Source organism: Gymnodraco acuticeps, unplaced genomic scaffold (genome assembly GCF_902827175.1).
Source record: "Gymnodraco acuticeps unplaced genomic scaffold, fGymAcu1.1, whole genome shotgun sequence".
NCBI classification, from domain to species: Eukaryota; Metazoa; Chordata; class Actinopteri; order Perciformes; family Bathydraconidae; genus Gymnodraco; species Gymnodraco acuticeps.
Genome location: NW_022990055.1, coordinates 488,626 through 504,717, shown reverse-complemented (window position 1 = coordinate 504,717; position 16,092 = coordinate 488,626). Strand labels below are relative to the sequence as shown.

Sequence of the window (16,092 nt, the reverse complement as noted above, 5' to 3'; positions counted from 1 at the left end):
TTGTTAAACTAATACGTTTGCGCTGTGGACCAACACTATACATTGACGGAGAAGGGGGTAGCAATAAAGATAACACCATTAAACAGTTACACAACATAACAGAAATAATATCGATAGCAGCGTCCCTAGCAACCACCTTGGTAACAATGAAAACGTTCTATGGACGCAATTTCCTGAAGTAATCTTCGTAATAACTAGCAAACTAAATATCATAATCTGAAATAACAACTCATATTTCTCGCATCAAATGACATCAAAACGCATTTTAATGGCCAAACTAACTTTAAAATAGGCATTTTCCACTGAGAATAAAACGAAGTTCGGCCATGTTTTTTTTTTCTGCAGGGAGAAATTTGAAGATCACGTGACATAGACGCCAGCCATTGGAATGAATGGTGAAAAAAACGGGGTTTGTCAAACAGAGCACATGGTGTAGTCCTAAACGATAGCTGGGGATTCTGGGTAGTGTAGTGTCTTCTGCCATCCTTTACTCCGAACAAATATTTGTTTCTCCGAATCGAAGGGGAAAAATACAAAAGCATTGCACACAATTTAAACCAATCAATGTTGTGTAATTAACAAGGATAATCTGGTGTTTTTTAGTCGATGAGTAGTGCAGATATCACTGTAAAATCAATCGACAGTAAGGGGAATACTTACTTCTGGGTGTACAATTCTCCGTTATCCAATGAGAATGGACGCTCACATTGCCTTTAAGGGCAGCCGACACAAACGAATGCCGTGCTTCCATGAGCGTCAAATCCCGCCGCAGATGGGAATACATTGCAATCAGTTGAAAGCTATTTGCGTCCCTTTATGAAGCTGAAGGAGCCTAGGAGCGTCACAACTGCACGCCACGGGACCCTGACCAAATGTCGCTCCTGGACGATTATGGAGTGAGAGTGTGTTGTGTAAACATGACGTGTTGCTATAGCAACGTATTTTGTCTACTTGGTTCCTTATAGATAGAGGGATAGATTAAGAGAGAGAGAGATAGATAGATAGATAGATAGATAGATAGATAGAGAGAGATAGACAGATAGATATTATATATAGATCGATAGATAAGTTATAGAGAGAGAGAGCAGAGAGATTTGTACCTAAACAAAACACAAGTCTAACACCAAGCGTTTAAATCAGCACTGGTAGCGATGTTTTATACTTCATGCTATCGGCACAAACTATATCATATGAAAGCTGAGAGTCCACAGATTCTATTAGTATACGTTTCATCCCTGTGCGATCAAAACTCACTGTTCTGTATGATAAATAAAAGAACATTGTACCGTGAAAATCAATAGCGGGTAAATTTGACCCGTTGGAGATTGTAGGTATACAGCGACCTCTGGCGGTTTTAGTGTTAAGTTTACACAACAGTTGAGCTTTTCATTGATTCACTGGCAACTACACCAGCTAGAGAAGCTATTGAGAGGTGTGCTGTTTCTCTCTCTAATATGACAGGTGGCAGCGGCCCCCTTAATAGTCCCATGAACCCAGGAGGGGGTAGGGGACAAACTTCTGACAAATGAAGAATACAAAATACCTTCAAAGTTGTCTTTGTTGTCTCCACTTGAAACAAAGTGGATTTTTCTCAATATTGGAGGGTGTGTGAACCCTGTGGCATGAGGATGGGAATACTGATGAGCTTCCTACACACTGTGGCTGTCTGATGGTCAGTAAAGAGCTCCGATGCGTAGGCTGGACTGCTTGTTAAAACACTGCCTCTCATGTTATCTTAAATACTGCAGATGAAACGTGTGGGTGGATAGAGATTTGTGCTCATTAACACAAAGTTATGATTGATGTCAGAAGTTTCTGCTGCTGTTTTGTAATTGTTTAAAAACACGTTATCGCTTTTTCAATTTAAAGATCCATTCTACTTTTGTGGCTCTTTTAGTATTCCACCATAAATTGTTTGGAAATAGCCTTTACAGCATATACCCCGCATTTTTGAACGTTCTCAAAATAAAATAAATCCTAGCGTCTTTCTGATTGCCTCTCTTCCAGTGCTGTATATTCCTAAATGAAGCAGTACATAATGTATTCCAATCTCCAAACACTGGCCTCCGGGAGATGTTTCCCTGCTGCAAGAAAAAAAAAGAAAACACTTTATAAATGCCAAAGTTAGATTGGTACATCCAGCCTTAAAGTCAACTTTATGGAAAGTGAATGTGAAACCTTGGCAGTAAACAACTTATGAAGTTGACTGATGTTTTGAGCAGGATTTAAATAAGAGTTTTGAGGGGATTCGTGAAGAGGCAGAGTGAGAGACATCTAAGCACCCCCCCCCCACACCCCACCCCTCGGGCATCTTTTTGATTAGGATTGATCCTGAAAGTAAGGCCATTGTAAGGAAATGGATGGCTTCAGACAGACGCATCAGCAGTGTGTTGTCTTCTAGGACACTAGTGCTTCATTCCCGCTGCATAGTTCTGCTTTATTTGACTTTATTCACTTGTGCTACCCTTTTTTCGATTTCATTGGCGGGCAGTAAGATTCTCATCTGAGGCTAAATGGTAAATGGACTGCAGTTCTATACCAATTATTCCCAACTTTCGTCCCCTTATTAACAAATCAGTATTAACCTAGTCACACACGTTCATGCAGACGCATACAAGAGGCTACCTGCTCAGGAAAACTAACTTTCACACACCGCCCCTGGCCAATTTGGGGCCCCAAGCGACATTGTGAGATGAGGCCCCCCCCCCCCGACCGACAGGAGTGAACTTTTTTTTTTTTGGAAACAAAGTAGGCTACTTTGCAAATATAATTCCTGTTTATTATTATTATCAACAGTTACTTTTGTATGCAGTGAGGTAAATGGTAAATGTGCATGTATGTCGTTCAGTGTGCGTTTACAGGTGAATACGTCTGCATTTCCTGCCAAATACTAGCCTCACAAAGATTAAAATATAATTAATGCAAATAAACTACTTCTACTAATAATCATAATCATAATCAATTCAATAATATAAACACTATATTATTTTTATTATAATATAGTTGTAATATATTCAAGACAAAACATGCTTATGACATGACTCAAAAACGGATATTTCTTAAATCTGTATTCAAATGTAGTTCCCTCTGTCAGCAATGTATCAACAACTACACACACATTTCTATCAGTATTTCTCTGTGTTGTGGTTGACATGATGATGACTGTTAGGAGTTAAGGGGAGAGGCTGAGCATCACCATGAAATGTGCAAATTGACATAAAAATGAATATAAGGGGAAACAATGCTCCATGTTTTTTAGACTGTAAACTTTAACTGTTATGTAAGCCAACTAGACAGACAGTGTATCACTCTTCCTCCTGTACATTAGCAGATAAAAGGCACCACATACTTGAATGAATGGTAAATAAAGAATGCTGGAAATAACTGCATCTCCATTATGCTCTGCAGAGACTGCCTTCTTCATGTCGTGAATTGCAGCTGATGTTTTAATATGGCAATTTGACTTATACAACATTTGCAAGTTGTACATTTGACTCATACAATAACCCACCTTCGAGTGATAATCTAGTTTCTTCAAGTTTTAATTTTTTTCCCTCTTGCTTGCGCCGGACTGAAACTGTCTTTTCACCGACATCTCTTCACCTGCACTAGTGGCCGTATCAAAGCCGTGATTGGTCAGATGTCGATTCATTGCAACGGTGTCGGGTTACAGACGTGCTCCCCTTGTCACCTCTCACTCTCGCGGGGGGTGCGCGGAGAACTGAGCGGAGAACTGATCGGAGATCTGCGCACAGCAGCTGAGGCCCTCTGGGCGGGGCCCCCTGCGCAAGGCGGGGGCCCCATGCAGCCTGCGTGATTGGCCTGTAGGGAGGGGCGGCCCTGCACTTACACACCGTTGGCCATGCCATCAGGAGCAATTTGGGTTGAGCTTTTTCCCCAAGGACACATGACTACAGAGGCATGGCATCGGACGACCAACCTTATGATTGGTATTGACCACTCCACTTCCAGAGTCACAGTCACCCTTATCGGCGTAGCAACACTTCATGAACATGCCATTTATTTTGAATGTTATTAAATGGATTAACAATTTTACTTTAATGTAAACTTACATTTTCATTAAGAGCATCAAATTAAAGTTTTGTTTATTGGGCGTCCTATTGACGGTAGCGTGGCTATTTAAAATGGTGGGTTTGTGCAGGACGTATCTCTGACCAATCAGTGGTCACAGTGCTTTAACTTAACTTCTATTACCGGCTGAGCTCACATTGTCCTGTAACCAAGGTTGTACCAAACAATTACTAGATACTGTTCATTATTGAAAAACTATTTCTAGAATTATAGAAAAAACTATTGAAACCAAATAACTAAGAAGTATTGAAGACCAAAAAAAATACTGAGGCTGGTTGATTAGAGCTGTGGGTGTGTGGCCCATGGGTGTGCCGGGCCTTTGGGAGTGAATTAACTATACGTTCAAACTCAACTTCTGACCTGACTGACACATATATGTTTATATTTTGTAAAATAGTTTTAACTTGTGTGTTATGCTTCTTTCCCACATATTAAATTACATTACATGTCACTTGTTAGACGCTTTTATCCAAAGCGACTTACATACTCAATACTGTGTGCGATCCCCACAGGAGCAATTTGGGGTGAAGTGTCTTGCCCAGGGACACAACGACATGCTGACTGCAGTGGGGTTTGAACCTGTGACCCCCTGATCCGAACATCAAGGGTCTATCCACTGCTCCACACGCCGCCTACATATCCATCCTTCCCGCTAATATCTGCCCATTAGGTATGCAGCTGGGGAGTAGGAAAGCTTAGAAAAAATACCTGATTCAGTGAGGAACAGCTGCCTTGCATAATATTAAAAATGGCAAATATTTTAAAGCTCACCAATGAACACCGAATATCTGGCTCATTTTAAAACTTTGGACGGAACAAAGTTGGTTGGTCCCCTGCTTCCTGTCCTTATGCTAAGCTAAGCTGCTGTAATTACTTCCTGGCTCTGGTTCCATACTTAATACAAGAGTCAAATTAATCTTTTCATTTAAAGATAAGTACAGCACAGTATAAATCAGGCCAAGGCCAACATTTCCGCTGGGGGTGGAAGGACATATTTTTTTCATTAACTCCACAGTTTATAAAGAGGCTCTGTTATGCTTTTGAAGGTTTTTCTTTCCTGTAGTGTGTTCTATAGGTTTTTGTGCATGTAAATGGTCTGCAAAGGTTAAAATCCAAAAGTTCCCACCAGAGGGAGTTTCTCTCCCACTATAATTACACTACACTTTCCTTTTGGCCAGCGCTCCAACATATTGTATGTGATAGGCTAAGGGGCAGGACATTCAGACACAGTGGTTAACCAATCACAACAGAGCCCACCAGCTAACCAATCAGAGCAGACTGGGCTCTGGTTTCAGACAGAGGGTGAAAAGAGGTGCTGCAGCACAGGCAGTATGAGGAAAATAAAGAGCTTTTTGAACATTAAAGTATGGACACAGTAGAGACACAGAATACAAATATGAACCTGAAAGTGAGCATAATATGTCCTCTTTTATTATTTGAGGTTTCTATTCAGGCAGAAATTTCTCAGAATAATGTTCCCTTTTTGTTCTCAGTTATTATGCTGAGCTCACTGCCCTGAAAAGTGAGTACGGGCAAACAATATTCAGGACTTAAACGGTTGCCAATGCCATTCTTTTAAAGCTTATAAAAATCTAAGAAGAATTTAATATACATGTAAATCAAAAATAATAACGCAAAGATCACATTAAGCATCAGGTATCTTTTGGATAGTGTTTTTGTTTTGGAGACCGTGGATGTGTGGTTAGAGTCTCTATGACATCATAAAACCATTGTATTCGGCCATAACTCAGGAACTATGATTTTATTTTTACAACTGTAACTGGTCATTCTAGTTGGCATACACATGCTTAGTAAAGCGAAAATCACACCTGCTTCTCCCCCATCTCTCTTCCTCACTTCGTCTCCTCTCTTCTCCTCACTTATTTTCCTCTCCTCTTCTTCTCCTCTTCCTCTCTGACATCTGACTGATTGCTTCATATAGAAACATGCCAGAAAATTGAATAACAGTGATGTCTAAATTAAGTTGATACACCATGATCAGAGCTCCATTCAGTCATTGTGAAATAGGCCTAAATGATGCTTTAGATGTACCATCAAACACATAGAAACGTTGAGGACACACACACAAACACAAAGACATACCCACACGCACACACTTTTTAAATGAATCTTATTCAGCCAACTGTGGAATTGTGTTGGAAGGTAGATTATTCACGGAGAATCGACTACAATTTCACGGCTTTCTGGAAATAATTAGCGTGACATTTATTCAGGCTTTATAATTGGTTAAGACTCCGGACCCTCACCTCTAATAAAGTTGTCATTGAACCTTTAATGCTGCCTGCTCCCATGACAGCAAGGGTATATTGCAGCCCCTGCTCGCGGCGGTCAAATCATTTTAAAAGAGGATAATGCAGCCAGGTGTGTGTGTGCGTGTGTGTGTGTGTGTGTGTGTGTGTGGTGTGTGTGTGTGTGTGTGTGTGTGTGTGTGTGTGTATGTGTGTGTGTGTGTGTGTGTGTGTGTGCGTGTGTGTGTGTGCGTGTGCGTGCGTGCATGCGGTGAGTAGTTAAGTAAAACGCAGTCCATTCCCCTTCTGAGCACTAATGAAACTTGCCCCGTCATGAGAGGATGAGACAACTTCTTAAAGATTTTTTAAAGAAGCCTCTCAGATGTTTCAGTCCATTTAAAAGGCATTAGTTGGCAGACAGGTATCTCACTTGAAAGTCATTAGAATCAATCATCCTGTGCTCTCACTCAACACTCCTCTTCACCACTTGCACTCACTCCTTCATCTTGTTAAATGTTGTGTCTTCTTTCCTCTGCGCTCTCTCCTCTCCCTGCTTTTTGTTTCTGATCACACTCATGTCTGGGTATCATTTAGTTTATTCCCTCACCTCCTCTCTCGTCTGTTTCTCCTTCACTTCCGTTTCTTACTATTGGCTGTGAAATGATCTGCCGCCATCTGAATTTCTACACTTTTCACATCTCTCTGTCCATTAGGTAACAGGGCACAGTGTGTTTTTGTTGCACTAAAACACAAAGGTTACTCTCCTGTGTTTAGTTTGCACACATACAGCACTCAGTTCTCTGCCTCAGTGTACTCTGTAGCTGAGTGGTTACAAAAAAGCTTCCAGTGTGGATTCAGTGTTTCTCAATTCAGATGTTCCCCCCTTTTAACAGCCAGTTGACACTTTGGACAGAAAAGGTTGTGAATATTAGACACATGTTGCATTAAATCATACATATTCTGCTCATTTTCAGGTTCATATCAGTATGTAGTGTCGCTACTGTGACATGTCTCCATGCTTTAATGTTCAAAAAGCTCTTTATTCTCTCATGCTTCCTGTGCTGCAGCACCTCTTTTCAACCTCTGTCTGAAATCAGAGCCCAGTCTCCTCTGATTGGTTAGCAGGCCGGCTCTGTTGTGATTGGTCAACCTCTTAGATATGTCCCACCCCTTAGGCTGGAGCCACACGGAGACGATAACGAAAACGAACCAAATTCGATATCAAAAAAGTCTTCCGTCCACACGAGACAGCTCGACCCACTGGAGACGCTGTAGTACATATGCCGGGCCTGTAAGTGGCGCTGTACTTCTGCCACAAAATACACCAAAAGCAGCGAAGAAGACCACCCGAGCATGGTTGCCATGGTTGCCCTTCTGTTTATTCTCCGCGGTGGATTTAGCAACATGTAGTTCATGTAGTTCTCCATGTTCACTTGTTGCTGATGGTTGTGGTAGAGGAGCTGTAGATTTTTGCACTAACATCTGTAGCATGGTCAGTAGCTAATGTCAGTAGCAGTAGCTACTGACATTAGCTACTGACCATGCTACAGCAGTGAGCAGCAGAGTTGGGGAGAGGTGGGGCTATTGCGTCATCATTATCAGGAAATGATCGTATAGGGCGTACACACGGAGCCGTTTGGCCCCCCAGAGTGTTCCGTCCGCAGATCTACCCACCTTGGGACGCGTTATCGTTATCTGCGTTTCCCTGTCGGCCTCGTGTGGCCAAACCGTCTATATAAGATAGAGAACTGTAGCGGATACGACCCATTTCGTCTCCGTGCGGCTGCAGCCTTAGTCTCAATGTGTTGGAGCACTAGCCAATAGATGCGTTAGTTTTAGATAGTTGTGTCACTATGTAACGCAAGTAAACAATGGAGTCCAATGGAGGCGTTTCAGGCGGGGGGGAGTGTGTGGGAGAGAAACTCCCTCTGGAGGGAACTTTGGGATTTCAGTTTATGCAGACCATTTACATGCACAAAAACCTCTTTAACATATCAAATATAATTATAGTCTATACAAAAATCATATTTTTTTTATAAATGGATAACCATGTGTGGATTATGACGGTCTGTTACTAAAATAAACCATATTTTTATTTTCTGTACATCAACATGTACAACAAGTAACATTCTGTAGCTAACGCCGGTCACTCACCAAGATAGCTGCCCAGTTCTCCACTGGTTCTCCTCACACCACAGCTCAATTTCTCTCCGATGGCTGTTATTTCTTCTAATCCTTGGCTGCTCCTGGTCTCTTGGACGCCTAGCAGGCTCATAATTATAAGGTTGTGGTCCGTCGTATGCATTCGAATATTCATGTTCAACTTCTTCTGTGTCGAAACTAGCATTGGGATCCATGTTTATTAATATGTTACACCGGCCGCTCTCCCCCTTGTTTACCCTTTGTTACGTCACACGCGGGAGGTCACGTGCCGAGGCTTTTTTATGCAGAAGTGAACATTTCTTACAAAAACGACGCCAGATGTCACTGTAGTGTATATTTCTGTATTTTCTGTATTTTAAATCTAGTTTATTCATCATTTTCCTACACATTTATTCACAGGTGTCTTTAACCTGGAAGTTGCTCTTTAACGATAAAACCGAATATTGTTGTTCTATTTTCAGACACATCTTGCGATCGACTGGGAATCTCCCCGCGATCGACCGGTCGATCGACTGGTTGGGCACCCCTGCTTTAGAGGATGTCATTTCCACCCATTGCGAAAAATACTATGATGTGTATCGACTTTTATCTCAATCTTAACAGAACACCTTTGTGTGTGTGTGTGTGTGTGTGTGTGTGTGTGTGTGTGTGTGTGTGTGTGTGTGTGTGTGTGTGTGTGTGTGTGTGTGTGTGTGTGTGTGTGTGTGTGTGTGTGTGTGTGTGTGTGTGTGTGTGTGTGTGTGTGTGTGTGTGTGTGTGTGTGTGTGTCTCAGGTGGCAGTGACATTTGCAGTGGGGTCAGAGGTGGGCCTGCAGAGCAGTAGCGACTTCACTCAGATGGGGAAACCTTTCCTTATGGGCACGGTGGCTCTGGGTGAGAATCCGCTTTCTAAAATAAATATTACTTTCTTCTTTTTTTTCTTTCTGTCTTCATCTTTCACCTTTCTGGCCTTCGGATTTATTTATTTTTCCAGTAAATGCTCCTTCGTTCTACAGTGCTTTCATTTCGGCCCTCTGAATGCCCATATTAGGAAAACATTAAACCAGCCACACAAAATCTGAGTTTTAGATTCAATGAGAAGACAAAACTGTAACTTCTAAATTGGAATCCTACTTAAAGGACAGGAAACACTTTGTTTCTATAGGTTACTACACATCTGGGTTGACAAATATGACATGTGGGGCTCCTCATGGCTCCATCTTGGGGCCTCTTCTTTTTAACATCTAATGTACATGCCTCCACTGGCTCAGATAATGAAAAACAAACAAATAATTAATAATGCATTGAACAATTCAATGACTGGATGTGTCAGAACTTCATTAAATTAAACAAAGATAAAACTGAGGTGATTGTTTTTGGAGCCAAGGCAGAACGTATAAAAGTTAGCGCTGAGCTTCAGTCTGCAATGTTCAAAACAACAGATAAAGCCAGAAATCTAGGTGTAGTCATGGACTCTGACCTGAGTTTCAACAGTCACATTAAAACAGTTACTAAGTCAGCATACTATCACCTAAAGAGTATATCTAGGATTAAAAGACTAATGTCACAGCAGGATTTAGAACAACTTGTCCATGCTTTTATCTTCAGTAGACTCGACTACTGTAATGGTGTCTTCACAGGTCTCACTAAAAAATCTATTAGGAAGCTGCAGCTAATTCAGAACGCCGCTGCTCGAGTCCTCACTGACACTAAGAAAGTGGACCACATCACTCCTGTTCTGAAGTCTTTACACTGGCTTCCTGTTTGTCAAATAATTTCTTTCAAAATACTGCTGCTGGTTTAGCTTTGAATGGTTTAGGCCCAAAATACATCTCCAGAACTCTCAGGTCTTCAGGGACTGGTCAGCTTTCTGTCCCCAGAGTCAGAACTAAACATGGTAAAGCAGCGTTCAGTTATTATGCTCCAAATATCTGGAACAAACTCCCAGAAACCTGCAGGTCCGCTGCAACTCTTACTACTTAAATCCAGGCTGAAGACTTTTCTTTTTGTAACTTTTATTCATGTATTTTTTATGTTTATTTTATTATCTTTGCTTTTTAATGACTGTTTTTAAATGCCATTTAAATGTGTTTCCGCTGCACTATTTCTTAATGCTGGTAATGTTTTTTTCATTTTTGTAAAGCACTTTGAATTGCCTTGTGTTGAAAGATGCTCTATAAATAACTTTGGCTTGCCTTGCCTTTGTCTTTAAATGGGCATGTTTGCCTTGTAGTTGACTTTCAAATATTGAAGACCATGTTAAGAGAAAATGTAAGTGAAACCACATACAAAGCTGTAACGAATTATTCAGAATTTTTCCAAATATTTTGCAAATGTTGCCAAATATTTTATGGAAGGAAGAGTCTATATGATAAGACTTTTTTCTTTTAATTGGTATAGCAAATTCGCTATTTCAGAGACAACATACAACATATAACCTTTCCATATTTAGGTGTAATATATAAGGAAAAAAAGCGCTATTTTTTTTTCATTTGAACTATTTCCTGCCATCATCAGTTAACTTGCATAATTTGGAATTAAATCCTCTAAAATGTTGTCTGAATAACAAATGTAATGCTGCTAATCAAACCTTTTTCTTCCTCTTTTCATTAAGTCACCATCTATTATTGTTAGCTAAGAAACATTGTGAGAAAACCAAAATAAATACATAATAGAGTGGTGCAGTGACGAGTCCTAAAACCCTGAAGTGAGTTAGCATTTTACCACTACCGGTTCCCTCGTCTCAGAGTCAATGGGATTTCTCCATAGGATTTGGGAAAATAGCTCCAAATAAAGTCTGTGTTTGACACAAATTGAAGAGACAGCAGTGGCGGTTCTAGACCAATTTGACTGGGGGGCCAGTTATTTTCTGAGGGGGGCACAATAAATGCAGGACGAAAAAGAGAACTAGACAGTATGAAGTAATTGCGCATAAGAAAACAATGCAATACAGTTATTGGTATTTGTTTCAGTACACTTATTTATTTCAGATATATCTTATAGTTATTACTGTTAGCTTCAGCTTAAGTTATAGTGCTCACACCATATTTATATAAAAATAAAGGCAATGAACAGTTACATCTCTACTTTACATAAGGGTGTCTGCACAATCGCACATTACAGCAACAAAATCCTGCGGTTTTTGGCAAACCGAGTACCAGAAAATATACATTTAAAAAAAAAAAAAAAACACTTTTCATTGTTAGGGGGGTCAGAGGTCAGTGTTAGGGGGCACTGGCCCCCCTGGCCCTCCCTAGAACTGCCCCTGAGAGACGGATCACGTTTTGTTCTACGACATTAAATCCATCAGCAGTGACCCCACTGGTGATTTTTGAAGAGTTTACGTGTCTGAAAAACGGTGGTTGTTAACAAATGGCTGAATATGACTACAGAAGTTGTCGAGGCCGTTTTACGTCATTATACCGAACACGTAAACACTCCCGCTAAGTTTGTTTGCCCTGTTCTCCTTGAAAGCAAGTACCTGCCTCCTGCAAACTGTTCAAACAAACGCTTGAACTTGTACCATTTAGAATCTGTATTTTTGAATATGGATCTTAAATTGGCGTGACGTTCAAGTCGTGAGACCCTGCTGTACTCGGCTGTAGTTCGTTTATAGCATAACGTTAGCATTTTGCTTCTGGCGATTAGATTTACGATTACAAAATTATAAAAGTAGGGTAGATATGTGGATATTATCCGGCTGAACACGTGTATTTATCAAACAGGTATTTTTCCAAAATCCTATGGAAAAATCCCATTGCTTTTTTGTATACAGTATGTCATCCCTGCATCACTCTATATCCTTAATATTATACATTTTAAAGCAATATTTTGGATCAAATAGCATTTCTCTTCTTGAAAGGATCTTATATGAATTGTAAATATTGATATCAGAAATATCAAGCTACCTGTCGCAGCTTCTTCCCAGCAGAGATGAGATTAATGCAGAATATGCATTTATTCAAATTCCTTTAGAAATGATACAATGCCTTCTCCGCTGCTGGACAACAGTGGTAGAGAGTGACAGTGAATTGAATTGAGATGTCTATGGAATATTAATCTCTGTTTCCTCTTACCTTCGCAATGTTGAACCTTCCAAAGTCAACAAGGCCTTTTACAGTACATTGAAAATGTTTATTATTTATTATCCCTGTAAGTTATGTTATTGTCGCCTCACTGTGTCAGTCTGATATGCACATTATCTCTTCTTCATATTGCTAGCACTATCTGTGCAATACTTGTAGCTCTTGCCAATTTATCTGCTACCTTTGCTCTTCCAAAACCATTCAATTCATGGGGAACATCCGCGTGGGAGCAACTTTGGGTCAAACTTTGTAATGTGATGAAATTGCGTTACAATATTTTAAGTTTACCCCTCCTCCTCGGTTTAAAGAGTGTTTGGAATGATTGACAGTTGAAGTTTGTTTTGTGCGATAAACATATTTATTGCTGTGTATACAAAGGGCAATATATATTAAACTTTGGCGATTAGACCCCATCGTGCTGTGCTAGATTTTGGGGGACGAGAAGCCGACTAGGAAAGGTGAAAGTCTTCATGAAAGACCTTGCACTTCATGAAAGAACTTGCACTGAGCTTCATCGAGTGAAAGCAAACCCAAGATTAACATTTTTAATGAGCTGTACCCACTTGGCATTTTACCTTGCTATATTTGCAGTGTCCATTTTCTTAACTTCTTCTTAGTTGTGAGAGGGGTCATTTTTAAATGACTGTCGATACATTTTGTCCCAATTGAAAGGGCTGTTGTGAAGTTTTTGACCTCTTTGTGATGTTGAGTTGTCTATGTGTGGATCTCCTGCAGAAATACGATACGATAATACGATAATACTTTAATGGTCAGATCAAATTTGACTTGCATCACAGCAGCTCCATGTTTAACATCAATATAGACAAATATCAAGACACAATCACTCTGAGGAGTTAAATGTGATGAGATGTAGATAACATCCATTGGGTGATATTTATTTGTGTTTCCCACATAAGCTTTATACATATATATAATGTACATCATCATATACCAATCTTCTCTAAAGTATAGTAATGCTGTAGATACCCATGATGAAAACATGAGCGATTTTATATGTTAAATGGTTACATTTCAATTGTATTATGTCGATGTTGGAAAATGTAAAGTCTGTATTCGTAGAGTTTGTCTTATTTGCTTTAAAATGACAAATTAACTTATTTTTTGTTATTACATGAGTGCATTTTGTATTCTCTTTTGTTTGGTTCGAGCACAGGGTGATTATTCAAATTTTATTTTGAACTACAATGTTGGTTAAACGATTACGAGAATGAAGATTTCCGAAATAAAATGATTATTGTGCTGCATTCAACCTGTCACACATCATCATCACATTGACCTGCAGTTGTGTTTTTGTCCTAACAGGAGGGATTGTAAACGTGATGCCGCTGCTCTACTCACGAATCTCTCACAACAGAACTCAGGTAAATCTCCTTCTCCTCTTAGTGTAGTACATACACACTTTGAATTCAGTGCTTGCTATTTCATTTAAACATGAGTTCTTAGCAGCACATTTGGTCAGCATGCTGGTTGGCTCCGTCTCAGCCGCCTGCTGCTCAGAGTTTGGTTTGGGTCAGAGGGGCTGCTGGTTAGGGCTCAGCTCTCTCTTATTCACATGCTCCAGTTTTGATTTGACAGGCCTAATATCTCTGAATAATGCATTTGAAAGCATAGATTTATTTATACTTATCATTTTGTATCTGATAATCGTAATAAAAACAGGAACAACGTATCTATTGTTGACAAATGTTTTTAAAATTCATGTTTTTTTAGTGTTAGATAAAGAAATTCTAGAATGTTTTAGGGAAAAGTTAAGAATTGGACCCATGCATATTTTGATGATTATCAGTAAACATTGTGAATAAAAAAATGTTTGGGCTAATTTTGATATTGCCCTATACCTGTTCTATAATATGCACTTAAAATACAAACATTTAAGCAAGCACTTTCCTAAATAACAAGAAAAAACAAGGTGACACAATTGCCGATTGCTGAATAAAGAAAAATAAATGGAAATAATAGATTATCCCCAACATGATATTCTTTTGAGGGTATTGTCTTTAGAGATGTACATTTTATTTTGCCTAAAATATAGAAAGACAAGGTGAAAATCCAAGAGTGTATAACCGTCACTGACATGCCTGCTTGAGGTTGCTCACTGTTTTATTTTTGTCCAGATCATGTGGTTTCGGAGGGCAGTGCTAGGAGGTCTGACAACCTGCACCGTGCTCAACATCCTCTGGTAAGCACAATATGCATCCTTGCTCCTTAACACCTTAATAATAATTGACCCCTAGACAATGCATTGTTATGGGATTATACACATTTTCACATGTCGTTATCCTTTATTTTCATCCAAAAAAATAAGCCATGTTCTATGGAAATTGCAGGTTTAAAAAAAGCTCCCCTCTGACTCTGCATGTACAATGGCACAGACTTTCTCCCCAGGGGAGCGCCTGGTGCATTCTCAGAAGGAGCACCACAGGACACTGGGCTATTTTCTGTAAATAACTGCAGAGGGTTATGGATTATCGAGGCAGGATATTCAGAGTGGCTTTGTTTTAGGACAGTAATCATTATGTTTCAGACATAACAGGGAGGTTTGTAAAGAGTTGCAGTCCTTGCAAGGAAAACATTCACACTTTTTGCAATTGTTTGGTTTAATTTATTGAGTCTATAAGCAATGAGAATCTTGTGCAATGAGATCGTACAATCGAGTTCACATTGCCTTATTTTGATATGGGACAGCAGTTTAGACTGCAATTGTTAGCTTAGCCAGCTTTATCAACCTTAATTTTTCTTTCAGAAAGTAGCCATTTATATTATTAAAGGTCCCATGTCATGGCCATTTCCACTGATCATAATTCCATTGTTGAGGTCTACTAGAATAGATTTATACTGTGCAATTTTCCAAACTCACATTGTTTCGCATACAGCAGTGTTTCTCAAACTTTTTCATGCCAAGGACCACTTAACCAATAAAAAAACACTCGCGGACCACCTAACTCCACAAATATCCAAAAACACATTGTTTTTTACAAATCGCCTGAAAATGGTACAAACAAGTGGCCACATGTGTGATGAAGGTGTTTATCTGGGCTATATCATGCAATTGAAAGTGAAACTTAAGCTCGCTCCATTGCGGAGATATTCCCGCGAGAGAGCGGAAAACTTTAATTAATTAATTAATTTCAAATGTGAAATGTTACCAATATACTCACGGACCACTAGGGGGCGCTCACGGACCACCAGTGGTCCGCGGACCACACTTTGAGAAGCACTCTGTAAACTACGTGTATTCACTCTCTCCACTAAACGGCTCGTTGCAGCTCTTGCCCCCCCCCCCCCCCTCCCTGTGAGCCCAGTGTGCTCCGATTGGTCGGGACCAGTCGGGACGTTGTGAATCGCGCTAAGCTCCGTGGAGGTGTGATTTCCTTGTTTAGCGATACACAGCGAAACACAGCCAAACTCACCCTGAGCACACACAAAGTCACAGCCGAAGTAAAAACAATAAGTGTGGCTTGATATTGAGTAAGAAAAAGGTTGATAAACGCTGTGAGAATGGG

The 16,092-nt window shown here is 40.0% G+C and overlaps 1 protein-coding gene across 2 annotated transcripts in view; it reads left to right on the top strand.

Moving 5' to 3' along the window:
- Nucleotides 1-16,092, top strand: part of si:ch211-51h4.2 — a 96,912-nt gene that overhangs the window by 53,299 nt on the left and 27,521 nt on the right. For both annotated transcript variants that reach the window (XM_034216012.1, XM_034216013.1), the window contains 3 exons: nt 9,278-9,377; nt 13,892-13,950; nt 14,704-14,768. In XM_034216012.1, coding sequence (XP_034071903.1) covers nt 9,278-9,377; nt 13,892-13,950; nt 14,704-14,768 — 224 coding nt within the window. The remainder of the gene's footprint in view (nt 1-9,277; nt 9,378-13,891; nt 13,951-14,703; nt 14,769-16,092) is intronic.